This window comes from Polyodon spathula, chromosome 5 (genome assembly GCF_017654505.1).
Source record: "Polyodon spathula isolate WHYD16114869_AA chromosome 5, ASM1765450v1, whole genome shotgun sequence".
In the NCBI taxonomy this organism is placed as follows: Eukaryota; Metazoa; Chordata; class Actinopteri; order Acipenseriformes; family Polyodontidae; genus Polyodon; species Polyodon spathula.
In genome coordinates, this window is record NC_054538.1 from 60,702,289 (window position 1) to 60,724,177 (window position 21,889).

General features: G+C 36.8%; 1 protein-coding gene across 2 annotated transcripts in view; it reads right to left on the bottom strand.

Annotated features, from left to right (window-relative positions):
* The window catches only part of LOC121316118 (homeobox protein Meis1), a 61,211-nt gene that overhangs the window by 16,859 nt on the left and 22,463 nt on the right, over window positions 1-21,889 (bottom strand). For both annotated transcript variants that reach the window (XM_041250897.1, XM_041250898.1), the window contains exons 8-9: window positions 18,445-18,590; window positions 301-377 (exon numbers count right to left, since the gene is read on the bottom strand). In XM_041250897.1, the coding sequence (XP_041106831.1) occupies window positions 301-377; window positions 18,445-18,590 (223 nt within the window). The remainder of the gene's footprint in view (window positions 1-300; window positions 378-18,444; window positions 18,591-21,889) is intronic.

Below are 21,889 nucleotides of genomic sequence, written 5' to 3' on the forward strand. Positions count from 1 at the left end.
ATTGTATAATGTATTTTAAAGTGATCATTTTAACAGGCAATGTAATGAAACAGTGCTTTTATTTCATTTGAGGGAGGAGGTGTGTGTGTGTGCGTGCAGAAGGGGGGCTGGGGTAATTAGATGGGAATTCATATTTGTGTATATAAACTTATATCCTTCTACAGACAATAGCCCCTCTAGAATAACTGATTTCAAGTGAGAGCTGACAGTAAATGTGTTGCACTCATTCAAATCATTAGCTGCAGGTTGCCAGAGGTTGGCATATTGATTGCACGTAAACAGAAAAGCCAAATTACTTACCAGTTGTTCACTTGTAGTATAGTGAGACCTGTGTCTTGTGCCAGCTGCTTTTTCTGTTCTTCTGAGGGGTAAGGGTGCTGAAAGATAAGGGAATAAAAACATGTGAGAAATTTGCTAAGAGAAAATATTAGTATGAAATACCTCGGCAATGCAGAAGTCTCAATGCAGTCATTAATTAGCGTGAAAGCCGAGGTGTGTCCCTTTCCCAGAATCATTAATGGAATATAAAATCTTGTAATTAATGGCAGCAAAAGGCAAGCCAATTATAAAGTTAAATGAAGTGTAGAAACAGCTACATTAATTACTGGCTGTACAATCTCACATAAATGTATTCTAGGCAGAATCAACGAATGGAATGCATGATGGAAAACTGATATCTAATATTGCTTAGAGAATGGAATGCGGAAGATAAGTTTAAAACATTCTGCTGCCTTGCAGTTCTACCTAGTGAACAATTCCACAATTATAATATTAGATGCATTTTTACAATGTAATAGATTAGTTAAACCTGCATACTGTAGCTTTCATGTCACCATTTTCAGAATTAGCTACACAGAAAACTGACTTGTTAACCCCCTAACACAATCCACCAAATTTAGAAAAAAAATATCTTTAGACATTAATATGGGGCAAGTGGTCCCTTTTAAAGAAGGTGTCGTTAAGTGAATAACAAGAAAATTGAGCTCTATTAATGCCATTTTATTGTGAAAACCAATACCAATTCCTGCAAAGTAGTTTTCACAGAAAGTTTACAACCAAATATCATAAAAGAAGCTGAGAACCTAAGCAACTGAGCAGTTTCAGTTCAAAAAAATTCAAAGAGGGTTTGCAGCAATAAAGGGATGTTTATTTGTGTTGTTTGCTGCTGTTTTTATAGTATACCACATCAACACAATAAACTGCTTCATGGTGACAATTGTCATCCTCCCTCTTCAAGAAATGGGTCAGTGGTCAACCGCTTGCTGTTTTTCAGTGTCTCAGATCCAGCACTATAAATATATAGTATATATACTATACATTACTTCCTAAACCATCACTAGATTAAGCTGCAAGAACATCAAACTCAGGAACCTGAATCACACCCAAGTTGGCAGCTTACTCTTGAATGTAACTAATTTTAACCTACAAAGTTTTCAACTGTGATACTTTGTGAAATTAGACATGGCACCAAAATAAAAATTAAAACTACTATTGTAGTTTTTTTTGTTGTTGCAATATATATATATATATATATATATAGATATAATATATACTAATATATATAGATATATATATATATTGTGTGTGTATATCCACACACATCACCTAGACCACCTTTAAAAATTAGGGTTACACTATCTTTTTCCAATGCTTTATATGTAAGCAAACTTGAACTTACAAATGCAGCAAAATATCAGAAAGGAAAAAAATATATATATTTAGATTTTAAAAGTGCTACTCCAACTGGACTTTAATGCAACATTCAGTATGAAAACTGTGTAAAAATGTACCTTCAAAATAGTCCCAGTGGAAAATATAAAACAATGCTTCTAAATTCTGCAACTACAGGGTTACCAAATGCTAAATATTGCTCATTCTTACTGTTCCACCAACTGTCCCCACTTTTTCTTTTCTCAGTTTATACATTGTCATGAACTTGTATTACACCGTATTTATAAAATAAATAAATAAATAAATAAATTTTTTATATTACATATATATATATATTATAATATTATATATAATATATATATATATATATAAGATATATATATATATCCAAACTTTTCTTTAAGGAGTTTTATAAAACAAGTATTTTTCCTTATCATTTTTCTCTGTAATTTTCATGTGATCTGATTTAGGTAACTGGAACAAACCATGTCTAATATTATGCAGTAAACTATAACTGCAAATCTGCCTCAAGCTAATGGAATGGATAAGTCTTGCCTCTATGTAGCAATTTTTTTGTGTTCAGGATTTGCTTTCAAAAGACTGTACTGGGGTAAATTTAGCCATTTCAATAATGAAGTCACTGTAAGGAAAGTAGCTGCTTAAAAATGTGAGAAAACAACATTCCTAAGGCATGGTTTACTTAGAGTCATCTGATCACCTAATACTTTGACTATTGGCTCAGAGCACTACAGACTGTTTCTGAAACAAATGTAATTTTTCTTATCACATGAAAGTCATGACTTTGTGAAATGATTTATTTCATCTTAACTTTTATAAAAAAAAAATAATAATAATAATTGCCCTCTACTCAAATTTATGAAACAGTCAAAGTGCCCTGAGAATTCAGCTTTTGCTAGAATTGTACTTTTGAAAAATGGAACCCTACCCCATGACTTGATGATGAACCAACATGCCGTAGGCGGTGCTACTATACAAACATTGACTGTTCTATTACTTTCCCACCCACAGGCTTGGCGAGGCCTGCACTACAAATATGGCCAGACATCATGGCAAGAAGCATTAGATAAGGTAAAGCTGCTTCTGTTTTTTCCCAAGACAGTTAACAAAATAAAACCTTTTCCCAGCCTATCAATGGAAATCCCCTTTCTGAAGCATTTCTAACCATTATTGATGTCTTTGTCTAACAACTTTTCCCCTATCGTGTTTTCATAGTGGGGCAGCTGGTTACTCACTCTCTCTGTCTCCTCTCTCACAATTCAAGCTAGTTACAGCTTAAATATTTAATGTCGATATCACTTATCAAACACCCATCATAACCACAATCGCCTCAACCCATCAGTTACTTTTACCGTTGTCCAATAATGGATATTTTGGACACTTTAATTGTTGAGTGTATTGGCCTCATACCATTATCTCTTGAAAGTTTAATTATTTGCAAACAGTCGATCGGATAGGATATGCAGGAAGCCAGAGGGAGAAAGGCAATGCATTAGTACGGCAAAATACATTTTAATATTACAATATGAGTGATAGATTGGGGGGGGTGGGGGGGGGGGGGTATTCACTGTTCATCAGCTCTCCAAGCTACTCCATTTGGATCTACATTAACACCTCAAGGATGTGTTGAGGCCATAAAGCAACACCTTTACATCTGCTTCCCAGGATGAAACCAGCAGACATGCTTTTGAAACAACAAACACACAAAAATAAAATAATAGGCATATACAAATAGGACAATTACTAAATAAAAACATAATTAAGGTCATTTACTATAAACACAATGCTTGACAGTGTACCTGTGTAATAAATAACTACTATAGCTCCTTTAACACTGGCTCTCCCTCCAGGGTCCCGACCCGGGTTCTGGCTACCCGGGTCACAATTGCATTGTGTGAAACCAGGTACCTTGGTTGTACACGGGTAACAGTGATCCACCTCAGGATGTGGGTTGACATGCTTTGACCCACGTTGAGCGAGACAAAATGCATGATGGTCGTTCATAAGATGATGAAATAACAAACAGCCACACCTGCGTGAAGCTTTCACTTCCACAAGGAACGTTTCTGTTTATTCTGTTTAGTCATATTTTTGTTGCTTGAGACACACCATGAGCCAGATTGCAGCAGGGATGAAGAAACATTTGCTCTAATCAATATTTGGGCCGACGGTTCAATCCAGAGAAGCCAGGATGGAAGCATCTGTAACAAGCTGCTTCTGGGGAATTCACACGCGCATTTTTTACTTGCGTCTGTCACCCAGGTCAACCCTGCTTTATTAAACACAGTGTGAAATCGCATAGCCGACCCACATGACACCGGGTCCTGACCCGGGTACAGCATGCCAGTGTGAAAGGGGCTTTAGTTGGAGGCTTATATACAGATGTTTCTGTGTTAAAACAAGTCATGTGTATTGTTCACTTTCTATGTAAAATAAAGAATGTCATACAGACTTTATTATAGTTTATTATGGATACCTAGCAGTGACAGTATGTATCCAATTTTAACATTACTAATTTTTCCAGAAAGTATGGGGCAAAGTGAAAACTGAAGCAAATAATTCCTTTCCTGTGAAGAATGTTATGCTATTAAATTAAATGCATTTAAAAATGTCACAGCAGAAACTATTTTTTTAAATATGTTTTTTGTTCTGAAGTTCCTTGGCAATCAAACTGGGATCAAGTGTTTTCTCAGGCTCTATTGATGCTAGGCAAAAGGCATCAGAAGCACAGATGGAAAATTTCCAGCCTCTTATCTTAATGATACTTCTTGTCCAAATGTACTCCTTTTATCAAAATCTACACCACTGTCTGCAATTGTGGATGCCAGGACAGTGATACACTTTCTCTATCTTATTTTCCCTTGTAACCAATATCAATAACATTCCCTCCCTTGCTGCCCTGCTTTCTCCTACAGCACATGGTAACGGCTGCAAAAAATTTAAAAATTATCTTGAGCAGAGCCTGCCGCCGAGATAATGCACTGCTCGGAGTTAGCTTTTTTTTTTTTTTTTTGGAGCCTGCAGGCTCCTCATTTTTTTTTTTTTTCTATATGGTCCCCTGAAAAAATGTTTGCCAATGTACTGTTCAAAATAATAACCATATAAATGTATAACTAATAAACCTTGATAATTAAGTAACAAACAACAACAATGTGCATCACAATACTTGGCTTCCAAATGCCGAATTATTCCAGATAAGAGAAACCTTTTTTTTTCTTATTTTTAAAGAAGGCAGTACCAAAACAAACACTGCTTTTTTATTTGTAGGGACACTTTTTGTGGCATATAAGTAACACCAGTAAATTACAGTTTGGCAAACTTTTGCATTGCTTTATTATGCCATTGCTTTCATTTAAAAAAAAAAAAAAAAAAACGTAAGAAAACAAAAACAGGTTTAAATATTCTCCATATCAAGCACTTTTTCTAAAAGAATAAAAAATGAACACCAACAATCTAGCCAAAGTATTCTGTAGCATCAGCTGGGGACATAACTTGTATATCAGATCATAATGGGAGGGGGAAAAAAAATGTAATGTTGAGCTTGAAGTCATTGTAAACCAGTTTGCATAGGTAGCATTGACGTTCACTCCATTCATTTTGTGTAACTCCGGCACTGGGCAATACTTTGTAAAGGGAGCTCTTCTTTTGCAATAAAATAAACAGTGTTCATTTTTATGCACACATCCACTTTCTGTGCTTTGTTGACAAAAAAAAAACATGGAGATTCTCCGCTCTGTAGGTAGCGTTTGAACATTTGGATGTTGAGGGCGCTTCCCTTTCAGAAGTTGGCTCATTCTCCTCTTTATTTGTGCTGCTTCTGATGGTATGTTAGTTGACTTTGTAATAAATAATTCTATTAATAATTTGTATTTGCGCTGCCATTTTTAGTGCCTTTCAATTTTTACCACTTGACTTGACCATACTGGTGTGCATTTTCATGAGTAGTAGTCGTAGTCATAGTAGTATTGTTATTGTTTTTTTAGTACAGTTCACCCCTTTGATGCATTCAATAAAGCACAGTTCTTTTGCAAGATTAGTAAATGTTTTCTTGAAAAACAAATCTTGAACTATAGCCACCTATGGGGACGTCTGAGCATGGGTACCAATATATATTATATATATATATATATATATATATATATATATATATATATATATATATATATATATATATATATATATATATAATTTACAACTTCCAGCAGATGGTCACCTGAATGAATATTTAAGGTCGCCTAAAGAGAAAAAAGGTTGCCATGGCGACCAAAATGGTCACTGTAATGGCAGGCAGCACTCCTCCATTGTCTGACTCCCTGGATTACTAATGGACAGGAGAAACCATAGTTAACAAAGCTGCACCGGTAGATGCCATTTCTGAGAAAAGAAATGTCAGGAAAAAAAAAAAAAAACTAAACAAAAAAGTCAAGAGTACATTAATTGATGGGTTATACTTTAAAAGGGTCTGGAAACAAGGCAGTGCAAAAATTGTGTCAGGAGGAGCCTTGGCAAATCTCCAACATGCCCCTTATCAAGGCAATGTTCTGCTACTTGGCTGAATGTGTTGGGAGAACAATTGCGGAAGTTCTTTTATCCCTTTTCCTCCATTTCTCCTCCTCGGCAAAGTTGAATGCATTAATATAAGCTGACCTTGAGCTAAACTCTGGTATTTAATGAACAGAACCTCCCTAAAAATTGCCTTGTAGACTTTTGTTATGATTAACTACTTAACTGCCAGGTTTTTTCATTTATTTATTTATTTTTGCTACTAAATAAGCTTTCTTTCTTTACCCCCTGGATGAATATGATCAAAGATTCACTTACCACAATAGATTAACATTACAAAAGCAGTGCATGGTGTATGTAGGGCTTGAATTTTTATCAGCACAGGCCTGTATCAGGGGCGTAGCTTACACTGAGGCAGCCAAGGCTGATGTTGCGGTAAAAATAGGCTTCAAATTTTTTAAACAAAAAAATAGGTATTTTGTGCCCACTTTCATTTTTAAGAGAGGCATAAGCAACATGTTATATATATATATATATATATATATATATATATATATATATATATATATATATATATATATATTTTTATTCACCTTTTCTTCGTAACATTACCGTGACCTCAGGCTGTATTCAAATTTGACAGCCGGGGTATTTAAACTTCGCGCCACACATACATGTTTGCTTCTAATTGGTCAGTTTTCCTAGATACGTTGTGTGTAGCTCCAGAATTGGATCAAGCTTAGGGATCAGTGGAGCCTAACCCAGATCCGCTAGTACAACACCTTCACATGATCCGACTCTAGTGATCCCGGATCCAATCACACTTTTTGTTTTCAATAGAGTACAACTGGCCTAAGGAGCAGCGGGTAGTCCAGTATATTACTGGATCGGTGTTACGCTTGCAATTCTCCAGACTGTTGGTACAACCCCTTTGTCAAGAGACTGTTGCATGATCTTGCTTAGTGGTTTGTAAATAACTTTAATTTCTTTGAGTACTATTGGGAGGCTCTCATCTGGCCCAGGGGCTTTGTTTATTTTAAAAGCTTCTAGTCCCTTTAACACTTCTGTCTCAGTTATGCAACAGTTATGTAAAACTGGATAGGAACAGGCTGACATGTGGGGCATGTTGTCCGTATAAATATGATAAATTCACTGTTTGGTGACAGCAGTTTTTAATGTTTTCATTAGAGAAAAAAAATCCAAGTACTGTTTCTAATACTGGTGTGTTGTAGAAAATGTGTAAACTGGGAAGCTAAGTTTGCTTTATTTATATGGGTTTATTTATTTCTCTAACTGCACACTGATGCTCTGTCCAAGTATTGCCCTACCTGGGTATGTTTATAGCATTATACAGTACTGTCTACTGGCTATTGGGGCCATGTGTATTTAGCACACAGCCCAACTCACTACAGCACCTGTACCCTACTTGGCACTGTACCAGCCTGCCCTGGAACTGTCACTGCTGTTTGGGACTTTGGGTGGTTTCAGTTGGTCCGCTTTGTGTGAATATCTATGAGCGCTGCAGCACTCGGTGGGTAGTTGGTTGCTGTCTGGTGTGTTACTCTGCTGTTGTTGCTGTTCATGGTGCTGAACCCACTGGGCTTTTAAATACAAGAGCGTGTCGTTGGTGTCCTCTTGCAAACCCCTAACTCACTACAGTACGTTTCAGACCAGACTGTAGTCATACCGCCTCCTTTCGCCTCAGTTTCATTCGGTTTGACGCTGATTCATTGATTTCTTACATTATTTACTGTCATCTTCATAAAAAATTGCGACACTATAAGAGAACAAAATGCAGACATATCTGGGTTAATATTGTGGTTCATGACGTAGAGTTTAACTCTGTGCATCGTTTCAATATGTTTGATTAGTCTTGATGTTTGATTAGATAGTGGGACTTTTTTGTCCCACTATCTGGGTAAAGCACTGACCACTAAGCCAACGCTTGCCCTTACGTGTGTTCATTTTCCCAGTTAGACTACTTTCGGAGTATAACCATATCTCATTAGGGGTCATTGTCCCCAGCAGAAAGCTGTATTTAAGGGGGATGCTTGCTGTTCCACACCTGCTGCTTAGGTTGCTATGTAATAAGGACTGCATGCAAACAGTGACTTGAGCTTGCTGGACTGCAACTGATGAGTCTGGGATAATTCAGGGGTGATTATGTAGTTTACTAGACCACTAAACCTCTTTAAGCTTGTAATTACTGCCTATTTGAGTAAAGAACATTCAAAAGCAATTCACTGCACCATGCCTGCCACAGCTGGAAGCAGACTACCAGCAGTCTGCAGTGGATATTAATATCTACAGGGACATGGATTTGAGTACTGCTTGCAGGTACGAAGTCCCCCTCCCCAATCAGCATATTATGCAAACAAAAACTAGTCTGACGTGTTTGCAGGGACAACATTCAAAGGATGTTTACAACTCATATTTCTTTTTAGCTTGGCTTCCTTCCTGGATATAAAGAAATCTTAAAGTGAAACCTGTATGTCTGAAAACTTCACTTATTGCAAAATGTTGATATCCTTGACTGTGTTCACAGTGTGCTGCCTGCTAAATCAGACTAGACCACCCTAACTGCAATAACACACACACACACACACACACACGAATTAGGTTATGATCTTACACCTTGCTGCTGAGTCCCATGCTTTAACCTTACTTTTACGGAAATGATCCTTTAGTTAATGCCTCTGAAATGCGATACTCGAAGGAAGTAATTTCAGGACCACAGAAAATCCTAATAACCCGCTGATATTATTATGTTATTATCATAATTACCCTTTTGACCTCACTATTTTAATTAATGCTCATTTTAAGAGTCCACAGGGAAAACAAAAGTATCCTGGAATAAAGGTATTTTGCAATTGCTCCTATGCCCTGTACTCTATCTGGATAAAATCAGGGGAAAAGAAACACACTGAACTGCTATAAGAAGATTTTCCCTCAACCTGAGAAGGTTCGAACTCCAAAAAGAATAATGTCTTCTACCAGTGCATTCACATCAGTGTAACTCTTTGCAAATCAATGATTTAATTTGGTGTAACAAACAAGCAAGATGCCTTTTAATGCTCTTGTTTTCCCAGTGCTTCTACAAAATATTAAGCAGCTATCTAAATACAACAAAGCTTAGCCTTCAATGCAACCTCAACCATGCTATAGTATTTATTTAAAGCCACAAAGTATATCTTTAGCTTCTCACCTCCAAAAAGCAAACCAAGATTTTAGATTAATATTCAGTTACTTTGCAATTGTTAGTAAATTGTGCATCTACCAAGAAGGTGTCCAGCTGAAATGTGCAAAGATAGCGCATTAGTTAAGTGATTTAAAACATTAAAATGCTTTCTGTAATATGATTCTCTCCCTTTTCCCTTTCAAAAAGAATATATGGTGAAATAAATATATCAGAAAACAAGGGTCCATTAATTCAACGGCACATATAATACATTTCATAATGCACATGCTTACTTTAGATGCTATTTAGCAGAATACAAAAGATGTTGGGAGTTAATATTCCCATATAACTGTGTCCATTGTTTTGCTCTGGAGCATTCAATAGGATCCATTAAACAATTTATGAACTTACGGATAATGGCAGAATAAACGAGGGTATTAAATGACAGGAAATCTAAAAAAATTCCCAAAATAATTTCCTCAAATACGGCATGTAATAATGTACACAAGAGTCAAATAACCATGATATATATATATATATAGATATATATATATATATATATATATATATATATATATATATATATATATATATATATAAAAGTAATTGAAAATATGCACCTTGATATGGTAGCAGAAGATCAGTGACACAATGGTGAATATAGATTAGTAAGAGGACACATGAGCAGAAATGAAAATAGATATAAATGACCTTGATTAGGATTATAAATAGGGCTTCTGATTGTTGGTTTTTAACTGATAAAACCCGACAAAACACCCCTGAAAAAAAAAAATCCAATAAACACTGGAAAACACTGGAAAAAAACTGTGGAAATGGTTAAACTGTTCACGTTGACTTTACCCTTTTCCCATTCAAAAAAATAAAACCTACTGCAAAAATAATAATAAATATATTTGTCAGTGTTGCTGGGCAATGTCCCACCTTCCTGACTTGTATCTATCGTTGATCTGAATACTTTAAACCCGCCCCAACTACTGAGTGACAGTACATCTCTATTGGAGACTCCGCTTGCGAGATTTAAAACTAGATTACAATCAGGATGGAGGTTTGTTAGCAGGATTTAAAGCTGTATACATTTAGGATGAGGAGTATTTAAAACAGAATTGTGGCAAATGTACAAAAATGCCTCCACACAAAAACCCCAGAATACTGTGCACGTGACCATTGGGATTTCTTTGTGGAAGACAGCAAAGGAAAGAAAGTACAACTTAATTGTGCAAGTACTGTTGCATTACTATACTTACTTTGACACACACGGAAAAAAAACAAAAACACTCAAACATTTTGGAAAGTAACTGAAAACACTAATTTCATAAAGTATATCAAAAACGAAAGCCCTGAAAAAAAAACGACTTACATAAAACTTGAAAATAGCTCAAAATAAGCACTGAAAAATACAATTAATAAAACCAGAAAAACAGATGCCCTAATTATAAAGAACACATCGAGAAAATGAAATTAAGCAGTGATAGCATAGAGACCTGGGCTACCGAGGCAGTGGTTGCTGCTGCTGTAGGTATTATAAATAGACCAAGGAATGATTTAAATATGATGGAACAGAAACTTCAATTCCATGTAATGGTGAACCAATTAATCTGTTATATAAAAATAATAATTTTGAATTAATTATACTTAAATGCAATAGCAATAGATAAACATCAAACATATTAACTGCAGGGAATCAGAATCATGAGAAGAAAAAAAAATACACACAAAAAGAACATAATGCAGAACAGGGACTTAGGAAAAGCATCAAATAATATTAGTATTGAAGAAGTAACTAAAAATCAGGTGTACACAAGTAAGAATAAAACAAAGAGAAGATCACTAAGGCTCATGAAGTGGATTTACCTGATAAAACATTAACAGCCTTACAAAAAGCATTACAACGCAAGGGGCTCAAGTTTTTTTCTGGCAAGAAGATAGATAGATTAGGATCAGTTAATAACAGAATTAAAAGATCGGGAAAGACAAATGGAATGCTTTTATTATGAAAAAAGTGGTTAAACTTGATCAAGGACCTATTAAAACAGATCTTCACTCGAAACCTATTGATAAGCATCAGTACCTACGTATGTCATTTGTACATCCTATCTATACTAAAACAGCAATTCCTAAAGGACTGGGTATAAATAAGGATATAAATAATCTGTTCTGACGAAAATGACTACAAAAAACAAAGAAAGGAATTAAAATAAAATCTTAAGAAAAGAGGCTATAAAAGAACAAATTGTTGAGAAAGAATTGAGAAAAGTTGACGAACTCAATAGGAATGAACTACTTGATTATAAGAAAAGGGAAGAGAGGGTTAAGGAGTACCATTAATAATTACATATTTTAAATTATTACCCAACATTTCAAAATTTGTTTGGAAGCATTTATGTATACTTCATAATTCACAAAAACTAAAAAAATATTTCCGAAAGCACTGATCGTAGCTTTTAGAAGGGATGCAAATTTAGCTGACATTTTAGTCCACAGTAAACATAAAGGGGTCATAGATACATTAATGGACATTGCAACATGTAAAAACACAAGTGTGCAAATATATTGGTAAAGATAAAAGTGAAATCGCAAATAAAGAAAATAAATATTCAGTCTTAAAAAATATGTCATGTAAGGATGGCAACCTTGCAAATGGTACATTTTGCATAAAATGTTATACAATTAAATATGTAGGAGAGTAAGGTACATCTTTATATAAAAGAATACAGAACCACTTATCAAATTAGAAATAAAAAAGAAAATGAACCAATAGTTCAGCATTTTACAAGGAACATACACACTATGGGTGACCTAAAGACTGTGGTTTTAGAAAAAATATAATTAGATGATGTACAATAACATCTTAAGCACTAGTGTAAAACAGATATATCCCTCACTGAAAGAATGCTTTGCAGTTATGTCAGGTAATAACTAAGCCCTAGACCACCATACAGGACATTTTTAGAAGATGTGTCACCCCAAGATGGCAGCTCATGATTAATGGCTGCATCATCCGTGGCTCTACTGCAGTGAGGCCCTGGGTCTGAGCTGACAAACATAGTCTTCGTCCGCAGCCAATCAGCAGATGTAAGCACATCGGCCCTGTCAGGTTGACACATCATTCAAACGACAACGTCAACGAGTATTAATGTTCAATTATCTGTCCTAGAAATAACCCTTGCCTTTATGCATTGTGGAACAGTGCATGTGGCAAAATGGGAATCCAAAAAACAAGGGCAGAAATGCCCACGATGGCCAAATAGCCGGGAGCTGGCATTCCGATACTGGAATGACATTTGTCCTCATGGAACTCACTGCGCAGGGGCACATTTTTCTTTTGAGAACTTTACAATAACTATACTGACTATTTTTGTTACAGCTTTCTTATAAAAGCTTAAAAAAAAGACAACCACCCACCGCCCCCGGATTTTGCCAGTCTGTGAGGTAGTAACTTTTATTGGAATTTACATATTACTGTACCCCCCAATAAAAGCTTACTGCTGTTTTGCACCTACTAGATCTGATAATGTTTGTCTGCTGCTGTCAGACTAATAACGTTTAACTATATTAACAGACAATGGTTATCAGCTGCCACTAACTCCTGCTAACTCTTCACATGCAGCTGTTAATGAAAAAGGCACAACCGAGTGAGAACTAGTGCCAGCACCGAGATAAAGGCTTTCACAGAATCTCTGTTTATTTGGACAACCCTATTAAACCACTCTACTGAGACCCTGAGGCTTAGATTATCTAGAGAAGGCATGGCTAGGGTAACACCCACAAGTCAATCTGTATACACCTAACAGAGAAAAAAAAAGATTCTAAACTATAGTTGAAGTTAAACATCTGCAGTGGTACAGATCTCCTTATTATTTGCATGAGAAGCTGATCAACCTTATACACTGTAATAAATGTTTTACTTCTGTAGATTTCAGTAGCTCAAAGTTTATGAGAATTGCACTTTAAATGCCCTTTAGGGACGTCAAAAAAGGAACTTCACTCCCCCTTCACCTAGTTACTAAAGATTTCTCTTTTAAACTCTGCTAACAGTAGGTCAGCCAGATTGCAAGTATCCACTATGATCAATCATTGTAAGGATTTCTTTTCAAACACACTTGTCAGACTGACAGCAGCGGCAATCCTGGTTTCCCACATCAAGCCGGTTGGTGCCAATCCTTTCTTTAATTCGGTCCCTGATAGTACACCCTGCCGTTTATTCAGGCTGCCTGTGAGGGTTGGAAGTGATGAATGCTGCTGAATGCCGGTGGGTTTTTTGGTCCACAAAGACTACCCCCAATGAGCTCCTTACACAGGGTCCCAGGGGCCTGTCAGCCTTGTAATTGATGATGTTTTCACTACAAGGTGTGGGACTGGGATGCACAGAGCTCAATGGGGAACTAAAGCAGATGAATTGACTCAGCTGCGCCCTTTTGCCAGCGTCTTGTAATAGGCATAAACTCATTACTTCCAAATGTTCCTAAATCACTTCAAAACAAAAGACAGTCAAACTTCTGCTGCATTAAAAAAAAAAAAAAAAAAAAATTAAAAACTACAGACTAATCTTTGGAAAATACTGTAATACTCTGATTTTTGTGGCACCTCGGATTCTGACCGCTGTAAAGACAGAATTAAGAAACAATCAAAGACCTTAGGCTGCTAAATTAAATTTATAAATATTAATATGAATGGATTTTTTCTTGCCATGTGTATATACATACAATACAGTCCATGTACACACAGAGGGGAAAACCTAGTTTGAGCGTTCCCTGTAAGTCTGTGCATTTTGCATTCCTATTTTACCAGTTTAGGGAATTTAAGTCCCATGAGATGTGAGCAACCCGTGTTATAAATGTGATGAGGAAGTATAAGAAGTAGGCTCCCTGCCAAGCCTGTGACAGAATGCCTTGCCCAGGTTGCCATGGGTGACCAGTGTGCTGACATCCTGGGGCTCCAGCAATAAACAACCAGTGACTAATGGCATTTGAAGCCTTGGTGACCTCTGACCCTTAATGGCCTGGTCATTTTGACGAGGTAGTTCAAGAGACTCTCTTTTTCCACTAGCTGCTTCCATGCTCACATTTATGAAAGTAGCATTTCTAAGATGAGCAGTCACAGAAACTAGGCATGATAGACTTGCCAGAATTTTTTAAAGTTTACAAGTTTACAAAGCTTGAGCAGTATCACCTGAGAAAAATATGAAAAGATCTTGAAAGAATTTTAGAAACCTCAGTTTCGTGTCACTTTGAACTGATTTAATAACACAGATGTCAAATCTGGGAGGGACACACTTGTGCGTTTTATAAGACAGCTTATGACCACTGATGTATCATCGGCAGGAAATATCCAAAATTTGTGTCTCGCACAGCAGTTTTCGTGACCTTGTCATTAAAGATTTGGTCATTTTCTAACACCAAAGGCTGTCGACTCTAATTCACAACAACAAGATGGCTTGCGGCCACAGTAACGGCCAACTATGCTCTCCGAACCTTAATATTAACTTTTGTCATGCTGCATTGTCACCATAGCAATGGGACTGGACAGGGGTAATTGACAAGGTCCTGTTAACACTCAATACTCATCTGTCGTGAACACTAAAATATACTCATAAGAAGCCTAACAGAAATGTTCCAGTTTTTACAAAATATCAACCATCTTATTCGGCTGCAAACAGTGCTCGAATGACAGAATAACAGGGTTGGACCATGGTTTTGTATCACAATCTTTTCACAATCCATGGTTTTGTATCACAATCTTCTTCAACTTGAATTAGCTACATTTAGTATTCCCAAATAAATAAAATGATAAAAAAATATAGCTGTGTAAATTCTTTTGAGCAAGAATAGAAATGCCATGAAAATACATCACAAGTTATGATAGATCTTATTTAGAAGCCTAAGCTGACAAAATGTAACATCAGCCTTCACCAGGCACACAAAGTATTTATTCATGGCATAATTCTCTCTCTCATTCACATATTATTATGCAAGTTCAATATTGAAAAATATCAAATACAAACAAAAAAAAAACCCTATACACATAGTTTAGTTTTTAAAGCATTCATTCACAGCAGTCATGTGCTGAACATCTGTCATTCTGTCTTCAATTCCATGAGCCACAACCAAGCTGATTGATTCTCCCTAATTCTGACTGAAATTACTTAAGCATTAAAAACCCATCAATACCTAGAAGGCAAATGCCCATTGCCAGTTTTTCAATTTAGAATTTTTTGATATATATTGCTCAACTGGTTAGTTTATAATGTCAAAATAATTTTATAAAAGTTTTCGCACCTGTTTCTGTTCAAGAACTGCTGCTTTGAGGTTTGTCTAATGTGCTTCCAGGGAAAATAACTATCCAGGCATTATTGCATCTGTGTGCAAAGGGTGGCAGATTAGCTCGTAATTGTATTAACAGGGATTCTGCCTTCCAGTTCAATTTTTACATGAACACTCTGTAAAATATTCTAAAAGCTCTGCTGTGGTTTATTTTTACGAGCTGTGATTGCGGGCTCCTTTTGCATTCAGACGCTAAATATTCTGTTTACAAATAAAGGAAGAAGCAATGAGCCAGCTTGCCAAGGTAATAATCTGTTGTTCCAGCAAGCCCTCACAACGTCTGCATGGCAACAATCTGAAGCCTGTGTTTCATCTAATTACTCTATCACATAATTTCACAAATTGCCTTTTCATTGGGGAGCCAAGTGCAAAACACAGTCACAGTGGGATTTCGGGCAATGGCTTTCATTTACTACTCATTTCTTGTTAAATTAAACAAGAAAATACCCAATTGCGAAGAGGGGGGTGGGAAACAGAAGGATAAAAACCTCTAATTACATGCAAGAGAAACTGGTAAAACAGAATCCCACTTCTCCTTAGGGCACCTGCCACAATTACGCCTTTATTGTTAAGATGAAGCAAACCAAAAACATTGAGGATAAACAAAATCAACATCAAACTACAATGGTTGGGTTGTGGCTTTTCTTTCTAGAAAGTGCATTTACCAGGATAAAAGCTGGCACCTTTCAAATATTATCCATACGTGGTCAAGACCCTTCCATTAATCTATTACCAAGCATTATTTTTCTTATTTAAACAAATAATAATTCAGAACAAACACTGAAAACTGTCTGGAACTGCCCTCTAGTAGCACATTTGAGGCATACTTAGTCTGCTAATGAATTATAAACAAAGGCTCATAGTTCTTTGTGTGGGCTTGGTAAAACCCACCAACCCAACCCACCCCTCCCCAAATGAAAATGACTCAAGGAGCTCTTGAACACAGCAAACCACCCACTTTCCGTGTCAAGGTAATGCTGTTTCACACTCGCACTTTGAGCCAGGTTGAATTCTTCAGAAGCCCTGTTGTAAAAATGGAAGGACTTTTCTAACAGCACACCTATTGACACTTCCTACTGATATGCCACATTATTCTAGCTGTTTGAACACTTACCCAACAGCACAAGCCTGAGCTTAAGGAAAAGAAACTCTAAAAGGTGGATACAAGCAAAAAGACTAGTGTGGCTTTATGACCCATGCTCTTTTCCTATTTTCCGGTTTTTAAAAATTCCATGCAGTGGACCACACCATGCCATAGTCATACTTTTACTCACAGTCATTATGTATGCTTTTTTTAATGACTGGTGTTGTTGTTCAAATAATTAAAAAGATTCTGTTAGCTCTGCTTCAAAGTTGAAATAGTCCATATTCTGTTTCTTTTTTTTTTTTTACTGTAGACACTAATCAACAACTGTAAATAGTAGTAAGGCATAATTAATGCATTTATGTCATCACTTATCACATTAAGGCAATGGAAGGCAATTTGAAATATGCATACAATACTGCAGACCTTAAGATATATGTTTACCAACTGAGCTAAATCACAAATGCCTGTTTGAATTTCAAAGGATTATGCATTCACAAAACTGTTCCTCACTGGGTCTTTAGTCTTAAAGTATCCCACATTTTGCTTTAGTCAGCTTTGATATTGATTATTCAATGGTGTGTTGATTAATAATAAAACAATCCTGTGATGTAAATAAACCTTTTTCATGAATCTCATGTGATACCCAGATAGCAGGCATGTAATACAAACAACATTCACAAAGACTCTAAACTGCTATTCTTGTCTACATTTTTATTAGTGTGACAACAAGAAGGTCTGAATGTGCAATGGTATTTCATCCACAGTTCAGATTACAGTGATATGACTTGGTGCCTCAGAATGTGACAATACTTCCATTAGAATAGGGCAGCAGATCAGACCAATTCATTATGGTTCCTACTGCCAGTATCACCACGGTCCTTGGCCTTTAGAATGAAAACAGAAACCATTCATCTTAGAGCTGTCATGTTTTGCAATATCCTTCGTAAACTCTAGAATACCAATTAATTAATCTTAGATAGATTTTGCAAAATGACATCATGCATTATGCTCATACATCCACATAATCAGGTCACCGTTAGACTGTTGTGGCACTCATCCCTTCTGCAGATTTTGGCTCTGAATACTATATCGGGTAATCTAATGGGTCAGTCTTTACCATATATAATTTTACTAATTACACTGTACTCAAATATTAAGATATTGTCAAACGGTAATAGAAAAAGAAAAAAAAAAATACTTTCCAATTATTTGTGTCTGTCTCTTTAACTCCTACCCCCAGCAGTTAAACTGTCTGGCTTCAAAGCTAAACACTACCATTATTTGATTAAAGCTTGGTAAGATCTATTGTGGATGATAGCTGATAATGCTTAGAACTAAGTACATCAGTTTTCATCATTCTACTGGTGTGTGTGTGTGTGTGTGCGTGCGTGCGTGTTCATGCATGCGTGCGTGTGTGTGTGTGTGTGTTTGTGTGTAAAATTCAACATCCTTGTGTTTGCTTGTGTCTGATGCTGTCTGTTTGTTTGATCTTTGCCAGGACCCCCTTGTAATTGAGGATTCCGTTTTTAAACACATTTATTTATTGTTAAATAAATAAGTCAGTGAAAAATGTGCTCAAATTAGGATATTCCTGAAAATGTTCTGTAACAGCAGCTCAAGGGTAATGAGAATAAAGGTGCACTTACTGTGAGGTGCTGGAATAGCCAGGCCCTCATGATATTTGTTGCTACTTTGGGAAAGATTCCTCGTTTTTTATTGCGCTTTTTCTCCTTGTCGGGGTCATCATCATCTCCTGTGCTGGGTGAAGCAACACTGTTGTCCAAACCATCACCTGCAAAAACATTCAGAGACATTTGTTTTCATTTAGTTTTCAAATCACAACACAGTGGCAATGAACTCAGGGCTAGACATGGCACAATTACTTTCTATAACAGTTCTCAAGTGGGTACAAATCCATATCAAGTCAAGTCCTTAAGCCTGCATTGTGTGGAATTTTTCTATTGAGGTGTTACAACAACCATATTACAGGCATTAAGCTGTTGCCTAAAACAACTTACAGACCACATTGAACTCTTACATTGAACCCCAAGAAACCAATATATAACAGCAATATTCATTCTTTATAATACGATACCATCATCAGTGACCTTATTGCCTAAAGTGGGTGAATTGTATACAAATACAAAGAGGTGATAAAAAGAAAAAAACTGCAGCACACAATCAAACATTGTAATATCAATGTGGTAAAGGTTCTTATTGTAACCTGTCAGCACTTGATAAGGTTTCATTAGGAGGAGGCAGTTAAACAAAAATGGTAAAACCGGGCTGAAAGCTCAGTGTTTCTGAACTAGAAACAGCACTTAAGGCCTATTCTGCATTTAATGAATACAGACCACGTACATTCTTTATTTATAACCACAATTATTACAAGCATTCTATACAGCTTTGACTGAGAATTTCTCCAACAGCCTAGAATTGAAATTCTTTTCATACAGAGAAGATGCAATTTACCATATAAAATAATAAGTCATAAAAGAAACATGAGCAAAGAAATGACTCGACAGCATTTAAAATTTCCATGGGCTAACCTACTTTTCTCTCTTCAACAGAAAGACTAACCAGCCAAAGAACTGGATACCTGTACAGTTATTTATTGAATAAATAGAAAACACTTCTAAACCTAATGTCATTCAGTAAACCGAGAAATCCATATTTAAACCTTGTCTGTTCCTAAACTCTTCTGGTTTCATTTAGCAGGCAACACCCGCCACCTGTCTGAGGAGAATTCATTGATAATTTATGGAAATATCTGCTATAATCCATTGGAGATGACTTTTTTCAGCTTTGTGCATCAATGGAATAATCAAGGCCTTAAAACAGCCTTTGCGTCCCATTACCTCAGGCAAAAGAATTCCTGAAAGCATGCCTTTAGGGCACCTGCATTATATACACTATTAGGCGAGGAAAAGGCTTTCTACATTCCATATAAAACACTCACCAGAGCCTTTCCTGTTTTCTCCTGCTGTAAGAAAGAATAAGCCTTAGAAACAGAATTTTTTAAGTAAAGACTTATGCAGATACAATAGAGAAAGCTTTTAAGCGAAGGCCAGCTTCCATGCGCTCACTCACTGTGGAAGTGACCTAACCCTCCCCGATTGGTGGGGGTCGGGAGCCGGGGGGGCGGGGGGAGCCCCCAAATAACAAGTTTCTGTTACATCATTAGCTCAAGCCAAAAACAGCCTTGGCTTAATGCAGTTTGTTCTTCCTACTGTTTCTAGGCAAACAGAGCTACCCTACTCCCATCTGGGAGGGAAATTACACTGCTGGTTTGTAATCTAAGACAAGATTTTCATTGGAAGCAAATGCTTTCAATCCGGTGTAAAGACCGGTGCATGTTCGGGAAAGCCTAAAACAATAAACCCTGGTCTTGTCCCATGTGAGTTACAGAAACACGAAGGGAAGACTAGATTTTAGGAGAGAAGGCCTTGTGTCTAAGGCAAGCAATTATGTTTGCACTCTGTAGCTTTTTTCCCCCTCTTATTATTAAAATGTTTAACCTCATTTTTCCAATGTTTTTACTAAAGGTTGACCGCTGCAGGCTTAAACCTTGGAGGAAAGTCTAAGCCGTCAATTTTATTGGCATTTCCATTTTCACTGCAATTTGATACCGATCACCTCTGTGAGGTCTGTGCCTAATTTCTTTCTTTTTTTAACTTCAATGAGCTAGCTTGGAAAGCGTCAGGCTGGCATATGGCAGCAGCTATAAGCCACATTTGTAAAATGTCAGCAGTGACTGTGTTTCAGGAGTTGACTTCTCCCGCTGCCAAATAAAGGCAAATTATGAAGGCAGGCTGAAAAGGTGGAAATAATCATAAAAATGATGCTAGTCCATAAACAAGCTTACAGCCTCATTAGTACAGCAGCAGGCTCCACTGGGTGATTTATGCTTGTTTTGCTGATGCCATGAGGAAATGCCATAGGGCAACTTTGGCCAACTGCTAATGGTTTGTGACAGCTTCTTAGCAACTAGTACAAGGGATGTTGTGGTGTTTGCTAGTGACAAGAACTGAAAATGTCATATTATCTGCCCATGTGTCACAGAGTCTGTGTGGCAATTAAGAAGCAGGCCAATGACTTAGGGAGGCCAGAGGCTTTGTGAGATGCCCTGCAGCTATTTGTGGAGAGAGTATACACAAAGATTTTTATTACCCTCACTGATGCAACGCCCCTATGCAGAAATCAGGTTAACACTCCTCAGCTCTTTGTCACGGAGGATGGGCCAGCTCCTCTCAGATCACCCCTGACTGCAAAGAAAAACACCCCTCGCCTTCCCTCTCAAGGCGTTCCGTGACATTACCAGAAGAATTTAGGGTAATCCGTAATGATCTGGTTGTTTATCAAAATGGCACTTTAATTAGCAATACCTGTTTCTTTGTTTTTTGCACATGAAATCGAAAGGTGTTGCTAATTTTCTGCTCCCTCACAAAGTAGTGGAACACCTTTTCAGATCACTAAAGTAGATTCATTGCTCAAAATCACTGCATAGTAAAAAGCAATTCATTATTTTCTTTGTTTTAATACATGCTATTCTATTAACTTATTTGTTTATTTATTTAATTTTACATTTATTTTCAGATGCTATAACTATCTCAAGAGAACCCTTGACTCCACATTTCAATTTTCAAGCCACAAACTATAAGTCAAGCTGTCAAAGCTTTCAGCTCATCTACTTGCCCTTTCAAACATTTTTTAAGCACTGTTTTACAAAGTTTTATAGGCCATGGTTTAGTGGATGGATCCTTCCAGTAGAGAAGGGATTTTAAACTACACTTCATCCACGGACAATTTCTTGCAAGGCCTAAGGCCTATCCCCATGGAGTAAAACAGGTGACCTGTGGTATCTCCCAGGCTGTCAAAGTGCTTAGATTTCAAACACACACAGCTCAGATGTCTCAGAGTTCCCCATTTAAGCACACCCAGGCATTTAGGGCCCCACTATCTTGTTCCTTTCAACAACAAAATAAAGAAAAAAAAGATAAAGCAGCATTTATCGTATTCAAACCTTTCAATGGGTCAGAATGGCTGTGTCAGTAGGGGTTCCCTTCACTAAGGTCACGTGCCCGCCCCCTC